This window comes from Cebidichthys violaceus, unplaced genomic scaffold (assembly GCF_023349555.1).
Source record: "Cebidichthys violaceus isolate CVI_PGR_0920_01 unplaced genomic scaffold, fCebVio1.0.p SCAF_24, whole genome shotgun sequence".
NCBI classification, from domain to species: Eukaryota; Metazoa; Chordata; class Actinopteri; order Perciformes; family Stichaeidae; genus Cebidichthys; species Cebidichthys violaceus.
In genome coordinates, this window is record NW_027176417.1 from 3,419,246 (window position 1) to 3,434,143 (window position 14,898).

A 14,898-nucleotide genomic window follows, 5' to 3' on the forward strand; every position below is an offset into this window, starting at 1 on the left:
ACTGCACCGACTTCCACTCCTACCTGAGTCGCTGTAACTCGGCCCGGGTGGAGAGCGGGTCCCGGGTGCAGAGCGGGTCCCGGCTGGTCTACGAGAGGCCGAAACTACGTGGGCTACCAGTACATCCTGACCAGAGGAGAGTACCCCGACTACAAGAGCTGGATCGGGCTCAGCGACAGAGTCTGCTCCTGCAAGATGATTCACTTCGTAAGCCTTCCAGTCAACACTGACATTCTGAAGATGCTGAATTATGTTGCAACAAAGCCCACGTAAAGAAAACATTATTACATCACACATCCTTCCTTTGGTCTAGCTTATTTTCATAAAAGTAAAGAAAATACTTTTCTCTTGTTTTTTTTGTGAAAAATGGCAAAAAATCTGACTGAATGACTTTTGTTTTTGTTTAAACCTACCCTGTCAATGCACTTCTCCATTGCGTCATCCACTTTCACTCGTCCACCACACACATCCATATCTGCACCACATCTCTCCAAACCCTCCTCCTCTCTCGGTTTCCTCTTTGCGTCCTCCTCCAGGCCGGTGGAGATCCTTACAAGATCCAGCTCTACGTCAGTACGAGTGAACTAATAATTAAATAGTGAGTTAAACTCGCTGTATACAGTTCGCTTGAATAATTAACCATAAAAGGAGTTTATTATCCTGTCAATCAAATCCAAATGAAACCGTAAAACAAACTATTTTATTATCAGATCTGCATACAGCTGGTGCTCACGATCATCGTTTGAAATCGATGTATTTACATTTTTAACTCGCATGCCAACCTTTGGACAAATGTTTGTCATGCAGTAAGTTGTGCGGCATGCTGGTCGGTCCGGTTCTGTCAGACCCATGGGTCCGGGTCTTCTCTTCTCACACCGAGGGCTGTCCTTCGTTGATGAAGCTGAGCTGGGCGGTGTGCTCCCCCCACTCCACCTCCTGCAGGTGGAGGGGTTCTCGGGGGCGTGAGGCCATGCTGGAGGGCTGGAGGAGGGGACAAGACCCGGGTATGAACTCAGGCTGGGACAGGAAGTGGAGACGGGATTGAGGGTGCTCACTATCAGGTACTGATAAGTCCACCAAAAGGGGAGTGATGGATGACGGGTGGCTTGATGAAGAAAGAGAGGGGATGGAGGAGGAGGAGGAGGAGGAGGGATGTGGCACAACTGTGTGCTCATGGGGAGAGCTGTTGAGCGACGGGGGAGCTGAGCGATGAGAGACTGGGGGAGCGGCGCTGGTGTGATGAGGAACTGGAGGAAGATGGGAGATGATGGTGCGGGAGGGTGGACGCCGAAGTGGATCAAACTCTCCCCGCGACGCCTCCGGTTCAGGCACCGGGACGCATCGATCGTCCGAACAGTCCACATGGGCACGTTGGGTGAGAAGGGGCGGGGCCGGGGAGCAGCTGTGCGATGACACGCTGGGAGGCGGAGTCACGGCGCCGGGTATCAGCAGCAGGGAGGGGTTGTGGAAGAGGGGCTTGAGAAGACTCGTCATTTCCTGCAGCTCCTGACTGACGGCGGTCACCTGACGGGAGAGGACGCTCATCTGGAGAGACGAGAGTCGGGAAAGCTGGTTTTAGAAGCTTCAAATACGGATTCATTCTGTTTTACTTCTTGAAAGAATGCTAGGGTCAAACTCTAACACCAGTTTACCTACAGCAACTTGCAAGTTAACTGACAGACATACAATATTACAGATTTTCTCTGTGCTACCTCAGTATGATGAGCATTACCTCGTGTTTTAGCTTAGCGATAGTCTGCATAGTGTCATCGTCATCATGGGCCCCTGTGGACGGATACGGAAAGACATTTATTACACATGCAAGAAATGGCTTCAACAGCTGATTGATGATTAAGAATAGATTAGTGATTCATTCAACAATGTGTGTGAGTTAACCTGAGGCAGCTGAATCAGGGCTGGGGAGGAAACTGTGAGTTGTACTGGGAGAAAAATCAAACTTGTGTGCTGAACCACTTTGGTTTTCAGTCTCGATCCCATCCACAAACCTGAGGACGAACAGGAGACAGTCGATGTATTTCACACTGGACAACAAGAAATAGTGTTTTTGATGAAATATTGCAATTTTAATGTTCAATTTAGTTGCTTTTTCTGTCTGGTGCCACCTCTCCAGGAACTCCATGCATGTTTGTGTTTATGAATAACGTCATAAGTCATAGACAGCGGCTCACTGCCCCTGAATGAACAAGTTAACGACTTTACGCAGCCGGTAAATCAATGAACGCTTCCTCACCGGGGGCTGAGGTCCGGCTGCAGGCAGCTGAAGCTCACTACGGGGATGTGGAGGCTGGCGGGCCGGACGTGATCGCTCGCCGCTCTGAAGGCTCGCGGCGGCAGCAGCGGCGAGCGGAGAGGGGAGCGCAGGGGGGAGCGCAGGCCTCGGCCCAGCCTGCCCAGGGGAGGCATCTTGGGGAGGGGGGAGTGCTCCCCCTCGGACCCCGATCCCTCCTCCACCTCCTTGATGGATGGAAGCTTCTTAACGATCCCCCCGTTGCTCTCGCAGTCTGCCTGAGGAGTGAAACAGAGAGCAGAATGATCACTTGTTTGGACCACAGAGAGCCAAATCTTTTGTTTCCTTAGTATGCATACTGACAGTTTTCAATATAAGTTTGTAGCCTTTCCAGTGGGAACACACTACGTACTTAAAACCTGCTTGTTGCAGTTACGCTGTGACCAGAGGGGGGAGCTGCTGAGCCATGTAAAGCATCACTTGGCGTGAACAGTCAGCGATGCTGCTGGTGTCCATTCAGTTTGTCAGCAGCACTGCGAAGGATCGCTTCTCTCATTCAAAACCAAGCAACGCCATTCACTCGCAAACACATTCAGCTCCTCTGAAGGTTTCCTATAATCTCTGCTGAGAGATTAACCTTTGTGGGTCTTCATGACTTGTGACAGGCAATATCTAAACAGATGGTCCTTTCAAAGTAAAATCCCTGCAGTCAGAGTGTTTGTCAGTGGCTGGTGGAAGGTTATTGGCATTATATTTACTGCATCTTCTCTGTAATTTAAAGCTGATTAAAAAACTGGCAAACAAATCCTATTCCCCCCCCCCCCCCCCCCCCCCCCCTTCACTTTCTCTCCCCTCTGTTTGTTGTCTCCCCCATCTTGTCTTTGGCTCACGTGCCCGACTGGTATTTTTAGATCGCAGGGGTTTAATTTTAGCAGTGGTTTGCCTGAAGGGTACCGAGCGGAGAAGCGAGTGTTTTGAATTTCAGCGTGTGTGTGTGTGTGTGTGTGTGTGTGCTGCACGTGGCACCCTTGATTTGCAGCATGCCACTATAAGGGCATCGGCCAATGATGCGTGTCTTGAGTTGCATGTGAGCGATGTTGAAATATGGTCACTGCACACTGAGACGTAAAATAGGCCAACATGTGATCAACGCAGCATGCAGTATGTTACATGTGAGTGAGCATGTGTGTGTGTGTGTGTGTGTGTGTGTGTGTGTGTGTGTGTGTCACAAGGACAAATGTGCTGTGTTATGGTGTGTTGCTGTGTGAATCTCTGCAGTGTGTGTGTCGGCACGTGAATGCAAATGTCACCGAGGTCCTCCCTCTTCCTTCCCCCTTCAGCTTCCTTTCATCCTGATGTTTTCTGGTCTTGTCTCCATCTGCTTGTTGTTCTTTCTATATTTATCCAGTCAGGGATGACCCCCCCCCCCCCGACAGCACTATTTTTAGTCCCACGCCGCGCTCAGTGGAGGATGCACTACTGCTGTCGCTGAGCGTGCAAAAGAATATATGTGTGTGTAAGTTTTATGTGCATATCAAGGGTACATGTGAGTTGTATATCTTCTTCTGGCTCCAGCTGCACACATAACAAACAGATGTAAACTTATTCTTGGCAAAAAGGTAAACAAGGGTATTCCCCAAAATGTCTGTAAGTTGTACAGTAGACGACAGAAATGGAGCGGCTATGCAGCAGAAATAAAACATGGTACCACGATAACCAAATTCACGAGCCCCTCCCATCGTTTTCATCGATGTCTTTCATAGCGTTGCAGAGAGTAGATGGGATTGTATTTTTATGATACTAGCACGGTACTTTTTTTTTTTACTACAAGCTCTTCGAACTACCTTGGAGGACTGAATTTTTAGCAGCGGAGGAGATGGGGAGGATAAATTCATGAATGCCAGAGGGCCTCACACAGGATCAATATGTGAGAGGGAAGAGAATAACGATGGGAAAAGGAGAGCAGAGATTATCATAGACAGCACTACTGACAGCGAACGCTTTCTTTGTTGACAGAATATGTGCGCCACATATTCACTGTTCAGGAGGCTTAATTTGATACTTCTAAGCACAACCAATTTACATAGTATTTCTGTGGCTTTTAATCTTTGCTTTACCTCGCTTGCAAACTGTCAAGTGAGGCTCGACAGTTGTGCTCAAATAATAGCTGCAAACGTCACATTATTTTGCCTCTTTCCATAAATTACCAGCATTCTTGTATTTACCTGCCTCTGCTCGTTTTTAGAGATAAGCTGTTTATTATCAGACTATAACGAAGTGTATTTACAGCCAATCAGGGTGGACTTTTTTCATAATCAAGCATGTAGGATTTCTAGAATACTCCATGAAGTCAATTAAGTGTTATTTAAATATCTTTCATGCTGCTATACCGTCTCGTCCCCTGGTGTTTCTCTTGGACCTCTGCTCTAATTAGCAAGCTTACTCACAGCGAAAATCTGACTTAGTTTTTTTCCGGTATACGCTGGTTATTCATGTGTACGCTACAGCGGAGATCCATCTGGAAGTCCCTGGCATCTGAGTCGTCCATGTTTAGCTCATGTCTCTATCTGTTGGCTGAAGCCGTGTCGTCTTTTCCTCACTCCCAGTCCAGATGGCTAATCCCCCTTCAAGTGCATCACTCCAGCGTTGTGTAAAATGGGTGGAGGAGGTCACAGCTGAGTCTAATCTAAAAAAACAGAAGGACTCACCCAGAATTTTTTTAAAGGCGTTTAAAACATGAGATGTCTGTATGCTTAGCAATGTGGTAATATTAATAATTATAGTGATAATAATACATTTACAAGTTAAAAAAAACTGAAAAAAACCTAGCTAATTAGGTTTTAAATGCTGGTGAAAAATCATTAGAGTTCTCTCCACCATTTTCTTTTTTGTTGGTATTTTGTGGACTTCTTCACGATGATGGTCGGAGGCATGCCCTGAGGCATCCACTGGGAGGAGATCCTGCAGAACATGCTGGAGGGACTACATGTCACATCAGACAAATTGTCTAATTTCCGATTTAATCTTAGAGGAAACGGTGCATAGTTACAAAATAATTTCACTTCAGGTTAATAGCAGACCATCTCAAGGTGTCACTCAGAGAGAACCGGGACATTCTGATGTAGCATTTCAAAATAAAAGCCCTTCAAAATCTCATTCACGAGCCAACTTCAAATCTTCAAATCTAATCTTACAAAATACCGTGATATACATTTTTGGTCATACCGCCCAGCCCTACTGGCAACATCTTCGTATCCCCCAGGAGGAGCCTGCTGCCACCTCCACCCAGACCCAGATAAGTGGCGGGAAATGGATGGATGCACGGACAACGCAAAACCTTTCCGACACCTTCTGAGTGTTTGCTTGTACCTCGTACCTCAGTGTTGTGTCCCTCCCGGAGGTTGTACGTCAGGTCGTGCTGGATCTCAGTGATGAACTTCTGGGCGTAGTCTGGGTAGAGACAGAGCACCTCGCGGAGGCCTTTGAGGCTGATGTACTGGAGATCACAGTAGGTCAGGGCCTTCACACAGGCGTTGGTCTTAATCACTTCCTCCTGGGTCAGACAGTCGGAGCCAATCAGGTCGCCTCGACCTGGAAAGCAGAGATGCATATGTAATGTCACGTCCTTAACGGTCCAAATATAAGAGCACAAAATATACATGCAACACTTTTACTGTAGAGGAACAACACCCTCAACCCATGCAGTTCTTGAGAATAACACACTGAATGTATGGTTGGACTATTTTATACACAGTCTTTGGTATTATTCTGTTTTCCTGCTGCCTCTCTCTACCTTCTTCTTTCTCCACAGCTGTAAATCTAATGTGGCAATGCCAAAACAATTTGTGTGTGTGAGAGAAATGGATGCAGGGAGCGGGAGGGAAACGAGGCACAAGAGAGAGAAACCCAGAGTGTTTGGATGTCTGTCAGAGAAATGTGTGTGCACCAACATGTTGTGTGTGCATGTACACACACACAACATGCTAATGAGTTTCTTCTACAGGCAGCAGTAACTTCATTATTTACACCAGTTACTAATGGGAAAATACGGTGTTGCCAATTTGCTCCCACTGCTTTATATTGAGATGAACAGATTCCAGAGTCTGTTTGTGTTTCTGTATTCCGTTTCATCGACGCGATGCAGAAAGGAAGGCGTGTCGGTGTACGTGTTGTAGGACAAGGCTCTGTGTTTTGTATCTTATTCTGGATCTAGCTGCTCAACTGGCTCACCTATTGCAGTGCATTAATGCAGTTTTCTCCCTGTTTATGTATAACAACCTATTCTTAGTATGTAACTTGAGTATTATTAGATTATTGGCATCTCATGTTAGTATAAATAGTAAAAAAAACACAAAATGGTGACTTAAAGCTTCAATATGGATGCCTAATAACTTCCTCTTTCATCATTAGATATGAACCACGAACGTTTTACAGTAAAATAATCATTTCATTCCCACTCAATGAGATTTTTTTTTTGAAGCTTGCTGACCTCCATCACTTACTTTGGGAATGACCACGACGCAGGTTAGCTTGTACACCATCTTCTTCTTCTTGGAATTAGACGGCGGAGTCTGAGTCACTTTACTGCCGGAATCTAGGAGGGCTTCTACGGTTTGGAGTCCAAGACAGAGAAGCCCTTCATGATTCAGGTAGCAAAATGACTCCCTCAGACTGCAGGTCCAACAGGAGGCCACTGATGTACTTAGACACTTATTTAACCTGCTTCTGAGCAGGTCTCTCAAAAGAGTTAGTGTGGAGAATGAATAGATGGATGGAGCCAGGGTGCTGTCCGTGGTGCTGAACCTCAATGCCGTTAGCTATGGGGTGTGTATCGCATTGTCTATTATTATGTTATCTAATATGTGCATTTTTAATGTCAACATATCAGTCAACGTATCAGCATAAATTGATACGTACTTCAACACAACGTGTGATTGTTTGTTATTTACCGAGAATGGCCAGCACAGTGTTGTCCTTCAGCACTTCCATGGAGCCCGAGCACACGAAGTAGATGGCCTGGAGGGCGTCGCCCTGGCGTATGAGGAACTCCCCGGGAGCGCAGAAGGAGGTCTTGATGATGAGGGAGAGGGAGCGCAGACACCCCCTGCTGGCCGACTCAAACAGCGACAGCTGCAGCAGCTCATTGTTCAGGTGCATGGCGATGTCGGCCCTCAGCTCGTCCGGGAAGTCCTTCAGTAGCTGTGAGGGGAAAGAGAAGGACAAAGTTCTTCTATGACTAAACGCTGTGGATGAATCCCTCTCTGAGTCTTCCCTTTGTGCGTCATCATTTGAATGTGACTGTGTGGGAAGGTGGAGGAAACAGGCAAAATAAAACCTTTCACTTTCCCACATTGTCACAACTAACTAATACATGCATGACCATTTCTGGAAGTTTTTGTTTTCATCTTGAACACTCAAATGTCATTCATTACAGCAAATGCAACACTATACTCTTGTATTTCTCGAGCGTTCCCACTTTATGTGCAGCGGAGTAGCAAAGCAAACCTCTTTGCGAGGGAAAGTTGTGGGTCATTACCTTAAAGTATTAGCATCTGTCCACCATCATGCTATCTCTTTAAAAAGGATGTTCTCCATTTAAAGCCAGGGTAAAATACATCGAGAGTCAGTTTAGTGTCAATGAGATCATTAAACCGTGAAATTAAGATAGCTGCCCCCCTTCCCAAAAGAAAACCAAAATCCTCTCAGTGACTTTGAGCCTTTTCTTTCGTCTGCTCGGAGGACACGTCGCCTGATAAGGAAAGTTAAAGGAACAGTCGATGTGTGCCTGGTAGAGTAACATCATATGTTCCCATTCTCTTAACGTATCTCGATCCGTCCCTCCTACCTCGCTGACATCGATGCCGTTGTTGACAGACCAGGTCGTCTGGAAACACTCCATCATGCGTTGCTCGAGGGCCTTGGGCAGCCGGTGCACCCGGATGAAGTCCTTCAGGTCCTTGGTGCGGGTGTGGTAGAGGGAGCGGCGTGAGTACATCCTCTGGATGATGGCGGTCACGTTTCCAAACACCACAGCGTGCATTAACGCTGCAGACAAAGAGACAACTGACTGAATACAAAATCCTAACAATGACATAATGTAGTGGATTTCTTTTAGACTGCTTTGGTGTTCATCCCACCTCCAATCAGCATGGTGCAGATGGAGAAGATCTTCTCAGAGTCTGTGTTGGCTGAAACGTTGCCGAAGCCCACACTGGTCAGACTGCTCAGAGCGAAGTACAGCGACGTCACATAGGAGCTCCTGACAGACGGGCCGCCGCTCAGCGTCGTCCCCGAGCCGCCGGGCGTCCTCGCTCTGGTCCTGCTGCCGTTCCATTGGGCCGAGCCCAGCAAACCCGCCCCGTTTAGCGGCTCCAACCCGGAGCCGTTCCACTGGCTGTGATTGGACAGCGCTGCCGTCACGGTGCCTTGAGGCGAATCAGAGACTCCCAACAGGGAGGTCAGCGGTGCCAGGAAGTATGGCGTTCCCAGGCGTTTGGCCAGTTCATGGAGCCAGCCTGGTGGGCAGAGGGTCCATAAGACTTTGTCAGTTTAATGAGATGCCTTGTTAGATTACCTTCATTAAAAGGCTTCACTGGCAGTGGTAACAAGGCTGGAAGGGCAGAGTAATCACTCCAGTGCTGCTACAGGCCAGAGAATGTCAGCTTTTATTTGCATTTACACATGGTGCAGATTTGTCTGCTTGTCTGTGTTTTTGCAACTATCGTCTTTAACAGTTTTTATATATTCTATGTGTTAAACATGACTCAGCACCCACTGTGATTGTGTGTATTGGCTGTTTTAAACTTGACCTTGTATAAATGACTGATTAAGGAGACCGTAAGTAATCAATACATGTCAGGTTTTGACATTTAATTAGCCAGATGAAGGAGTGGGGCATGACAAGGCCAGCATGGCAACCAGACAAAAACAGGAAGTAGAGACAGGAATATTAATTAATATATTTTAGAACTTTTTCATTTGTGAACTGTAATGAACAAGCGTTTTCTCAGTAAAAGTGCAAACACACCACATGCTGTGTATACGGGCATGTCTTCATACTCTGGATCGATTCAGATGATACAGATGAATCTATGTTTTGGTCTCCGTCTTTCCAGATATTAAAATCGTCACATGAAGCTGCATCAGACACAAACCTATATCCCAGGAGGCGGGGCTATTGCTTTCGATCTCGCTGCGTCCGATGAAGTACCAGACGCAGGCCATCCAGTGGCCGAGCAGGGCGAATGTGGACATGAGCAGGGTGAGGACCACGGCGCTGTACTGGGAGTACCGATCCAGCTTCTGTAGGAGGCGCAGGAGGCGGAGGAGGCGCACCGTCTTCAGCAGGTGAACCCCGAAGTTCTGCGAGAGAGAGGAGTCATGGGTTTAAAAGGTATGAACGGTGTGTGTAATCTTAAAAGTTTCCCCATCTGGAGCCAATTAGAAACCACCCATGCACACCGAGACATCTTGACAGTGAGCTGGTGTCACTGGGGTGCAGAAAAACGTTTAAAAGTTGCTGAAACTTGGAGCTCAAATGGGATTAAAAATACTTCAGAACACCGAGTTGAACTCAGGATAAACTGCCATTTGCAGCTTTTACCACAGAAGCCATTCAGAGGAAATCACTGCCATTATCACCCTGGACTGGGAAAATCCCTGTGGTCCGCCTGAGGTAGAAAATTGCCTCATCAAATATCATCCTTTTATTGATTTCCTCCCTCACCTCTTTATTTACTGCACTTGCAATCCACTGCTTGTTTCAGTGCCCAATAAGTGGTGTGTTAATTGAAACCGCTCTGGTTTCATCAAGATGAATTACACCCCTCCTCAGATAGGATTTCATTTGTGAGATATCTGGATATGGATCTGTTTCACCGTTCTGCACTCTACATCATCTGGCTAATCTATTTGCTTCCATCTGTAATTTGTCCTCAGCGTACTCATTAATCAGCTTGTTACCGAGTAATGAGTTTCTTGTTGACGCTCAGACTCTCAGTGTTCTTCCCTTGAAGCCACGACAGCAAATACTGAGAGCACGATTTCAAGAAATTATGGAAGAAACCAAAACTGTATAGCTGTATGTGTAGACAGTGTGTGTGTGTGTGTGAGAGACCCACCACGCTGATATTGAAGGCGTAGAGCAGGTCAAAGGGCAAGGCGGCGATCAGATCCACAAACAGCCAGGATGTGACGTAGTGAATGCAGATGCAGCGGGCGTCGTACACCACCTGACCAGATGTGCTCACGAAGGTGGTGCGGAAGTTCAGCACGATGTCTGGCACACAAGGACAAAAATATTTGAGGTATGAACTAAATGATTTGCGTTACTAGCCGTTTTCTGTCCAGGTTCCTTTAACGAGCCTTCCTCAGGCGGGATTAGTGGACGTGCTCGTCAGAGCAGAGAGGGCTGGTTAAAATACAGTAGAGAAGAAGTGGAGATTGTTAAGGAGGTTGAATTAGCATACGGCTCTTGTGCGTCTGGAGGAGTGGGAGGCAGTGCAGACTGTGGTGCAGCCAATTAATTAAGAGAAGGAGTTGAAGAGCTGCTTGATTGGATTAATTTAGAGTTTCCCCTGAAACTGATAATAGAAGAAAGTTGAAAAATATAAATGGAAAGAACGCAAGAGGCGTGACTTAAAGCTGCCCGGTGATATTCTTTCTTATTGTCGATAAATTCCATGAAAACACCAAAACAATTATGACTTTATTTAACTAACAAGTATTGCCTGAAGCCTCACCGATGATGAAAAGTATCTCCACCAAGATGTCGCTGACACTCGGAGGGTGACGTGCCGCCGAGGGGCCGTCCTCTCGAATCTCCACCGCGGTGAAGCAGACGTTATAGGGAACGGTGACGGCGACGTAGAACGTGGCCAACAAGATCAGCCAATCCCAGCCGGCCTTGAACGCACCGTAGTGAAGGAGGATGAGACGGGACTTCTGGACGTCCGCCACCTTGTACTCGGGGACCGGGTTCGCGTTGGCTCCAAGAACACTCTGGATGTGTGGAAACACACGCACAAATTATTGATAAAGATGGTACATCTTTTGGTATAAATGTATCAATAATTGATTGTCTCTATAGCTGGAGAATATCTCCACCAGCCAGCATGAATATTTTATTATCATTAGCAGCACTGCTACTGTTGGTAGAGTAATATTATTCGAGGTTTCAGTTGAGACGTGTACTGTGGCATGGTTTGAATTCTACATAATTCAGAGACAAATCTAAATGAATCGGTCACACTTGAAAACGATTTGCCTTCAAAGAATACATATCAGTCAAGTTGTGCATGTGCAAAGTGGTGACAGGATAAAAATATGTCTCGCGCATCACGTTAACATTAGCTGACGCAAGACGATGAAACCTTTTAACCGTGATACCTGATCAGTCGGCCCCACAATTAATTAAAATGACTAATGAGAGATTTAATGCTAATTTCTTCCCTCCAAGGTCCTGGGTCATTAAGATCACACTGCTAGGGCACATTTAGTCTCATCCCAGTTATTGAATTTACTAGTTTTAGTCTTATTGACTTAGAAATAAATGCAAATCAAGTTGTGTTGCAGATGGAGAGGCAAATTGCTCCTTTCAGCAATGCAAGTCTGTAAAACTAATCCGCTGATGCCAAATAATCTTTCTTATCCACGGGGTCATCATGATCAAAACACCACTATCAGTATTATGCCTTAAAAACATACAGGAGGTAAAATCCTAACTGGAACAGAAGGTCTCACATTGTTGATCTTCAGCTTGCTCTTGGTCTTGTCCTGTTTCTGGAGGTGTCCAGACAGCTGGTAGAGGACGGCGCGACTGCGGCGGCGCTCCATGTTGAGTCCTGGAGGGCGGCTGATCTGGTGGATCTCCAGGCCGGTTTCCTCATCTGTAAACAAAGGAACAAAAGTAGAGAGACATGCTGGCAGAAACTGCCATTGTACGAATCTGTGGCTCCCAAACTTGGATCTATAAATTGTGATGTATTAATTATTTACTGTTAATTTTGGACAATAGAACTGATGTAGAGTTTTGATTAAAAAGTAGAATCTGTTATTTACTTGGCAACTGCTCCCAAACCCCCTCCATAATATCACCAGTCGTGCCCCGGCTGCAGAGCCTCTATTGGATCATTTCATGTGAATTATAGTGGAATTGGAAAATGCCTCACATTCCTCTCCACGCTTTCTCTCACCAGTGTCAGATTCATTGCCATGGTCCAGGTCCTTATTTTCTGTGATGTCCTTATGTGACACCAGGAACAGAACCACCTCGCTCTTCTCGTTCTTTATGGGCACGATGTCCAGCAGACACCAGAACTTGGAACCTGCTCAAAGAAAATAGATCAGGTTTGACTAAAAGATCAATTTGACGGACATTATTAAACATGATTAAAGGTCACAAAATCGTCCGGCCTTCCAGTCTCACCACCCTTCTTGTACAGAATGATCTCAGTCTTAAACTCCCGACGTTCATCCAGGGCCTTCTGCATCTGCGAGGTGAGGCGATCGCTGGTCTCGCCGCCGTACAGGAAGTGACACATGCAGCTCTTCTGCATCAGCTCGCCACGGGCGAAGCCGGTCAGCTCACAGAAGCCATCGGAGCAGTAGACGATGGGAAAGACGGACTGGACCTGAGCGTTCCCCAGGACAAAGTTACTGTCTGCTGGGAGGAAGGTAATAGGGACAGGAGGCAGGAAAGGGAAGCAGAGAAATTAAAATGGTGAGCAGTCTGAGTATCCAAGAATCCATCACTTGTATCAAAAGTGAGAACTTGAGATGCTTGATGATGGTACAGAGTCTCCAGAAACACGTAACTGTTTAACTTCAACAATATCAAATCAGGCAGGAAATAATGTGTTTTAATAGCAGTTCTTATAGTGCTAGGCTTTAATGTCACTATAAAGCAGTTCATATCAACAACTTAAATCTCCAAATGTTGGTTTACAAAGGCATAATTTGGACCTGTCACTTTTCAAAACATTATTTTTCTCACTTTTAGAGTTTCAGGTTAATTTACTCACTAAAATATCTGTAAAAAATGTCCTCTTACTGTCCTTCAGTTGAGAGAACCCATGAGTTTATAACAAGTATGCCGTCATGCTAGCAGCGCCTTAGCTGGCTGCACGTGTTAGCTAAATGCTAACGTCAGTATGCTAACACTATATTTAGCTAGCAGGTGCAATGATTAACGCTACCTCTTTTCTGCGTTTAACGTGTTAGCATGCTAACATTAGCGGTACACATGGAGCTAACAGAAATTCAACGTTATTTGTTCACAAACCGAAGCAGTAGAAGTTAATTTTGACCTGTTGGTGGCGCTAGATGAAAAGTTTCGACAATTCATTTTGGTGGCGGGAATAATTTCAAAATTTCATGGCAAACCTTCCACTATTTATCGAGATAATTCAGTGTGGAACAAAGACTAGTGCTAGCTGTACTAAAAACGCTGACGCACTTATCGAAGTCTTAATCAGGTGTTGGTTATTGAATTAAAACTACTTCCGGTACAGCTTTTTCCATAGAACCGCTTCATGGTCCATCTCAAAAAGTGGGACAACTGATTACTTCGTTCTTCTTCTTCTTTTGATTTTTTTATGGCGGTTGGCAACAAGCTTTCGGGTGCATTACCGCCACCCACTAATCTGGAGTGTGGACTAATGATACCCTCTCTAATAAATTAAAAAGCACTGCTGCTTGTCAATGTTATGACTTTTATCGTTTTTTTAAATAATAAAAATAAAGTGGTCGCACATTAAAATGTGAAACGATATTTTTTTGCAAAGATTTATTTTGTAGAATAATGTTTGGAGGTTTATTGACACGTTTTGCATTGTAATGGCAATTATATATAGGCCTACTGTACGTATATATATATATATATATATATATATATATACATGTATATATATATATGTATATATATATATATATATATATATATATATATATACATATATACGTATATACGTATATATGTATATATATATATATAATTTTGCATGTTAAAAGCATGTTTTGTTTGGCTATCACTAGTATGGAATGTACAATAAGCAGTTTATTTGCTAAGTTGGTATGAATATATACCATAAATGTATATAAATGCAGATGTTATATCAGCAGGAATATCATGTTGCAATTGTAAGCTGTAACCTTCCGATGGCAAACAGTTTTGTAGCACTTTACATTCATGCTACATTCTTTACTCAACCATGGGATCATTCCCTGCAATTCCACTAAGATGTCATCCTAATTCAAAGAAAACATGATTAAAATTTCATGCACGGCTCTCTTTTTTTTCCACGGTGTTCATTCTCACTTTATGTTCGTTTCAGCACTGAAAGGCTTCAGAGTTATTCTAGTCTTTGAAGAGCTTCACCTCAGGCAGAATTTAACATGCTTGCTGCTTGTTATTGATATTAACTTCTTTCTTCTTCATCTTCCCCTATTGTTCCCCTCTAATCATCTTTTCTTTTTCTTTGTTCGTCCCGTGCGTCTTTCCCCATCTCTCTGCCTCTAAACCATCATTAATATTTCCATCTTCTGCGATTATGGGCCACACAAATAAACTCAACTTCATTTTGGCTGTAGAGCTTAGAAACGTGGCACATTTAGATCATGAAAGTAATATCCGCGTGTTGGAATCTTGCCTA

General features: G+C 45.0%; 1 protein-coding gene across 1 annotated transcript; it reads right to left on the reverse strand.

Moving 5' to 3' along the window:
- Nucleotides 1–733: 733 nt before the first annotated feature.
- On the reverse strand, nt 734–13,583 carry LOC137878832 (potassium voltage-gated channel subfamily H member 8-like). Its single transcript, XM_068719254.1, has 15 exons — nt 13,530–13,583; nt 12,675–12,908; nt 12,442–12,573; nt 11,990–12,135; nt 10,990–11,248; nt 10,369–10,526; nt 9,403–9,610; nt 8,386–8,763; nt 8,094–8,293; nt 7,198–7,447; nt 5,625–5,839; nt 2,252–2,526; nt 1,897–2,006; nt 1,733–1,785; nt 734–1,545 (listed from the first exon to the last, which is right to left on the reverse strand). The coding sequence occupies exons 2-15, from the start codon at nt 12,802–12,804 to the stop codon at nt 871–873; spliced, it is 3,189 nt and encodes a 1,062-aa protein (XP_068575355.1). The 5' UTR covers nt 12,805–12,908; nt 13,530–13,583; the 3' UTR covers nt 734–870.
- Nucleotides 13,584–14,898: the final 1,315 nt, after the last annotated feature.

What these genes read in the sequence shown, in the direction of transcription:
- LOC137878832 (XM_068719254.1), bottom strand. Translation starts at nt 12,804, where the DNA reads ATGCAGAAGAGCTGCATGTGTCACTTCCTGTACGGCGGCGAGACCAGC. An exon ending in GGAGATACTTTTCATCATCG is followed by an intron (nt 10,527 to 10,989) that starts GTGAGGCTTCAG and finishes CTTGTGTGCCAG; the next exon opens with ACATCGTGCTGAACTTCCGC. An exon ending in ACGCCTTCAATATCAGCGTG is followed by an intron (nt 9,611 to 10,368) that starts GTGGGTCTCTCA and finishes TCTCTCTCGCAG; the next exon opens with AACTTCGGGGTTCACCTGCT.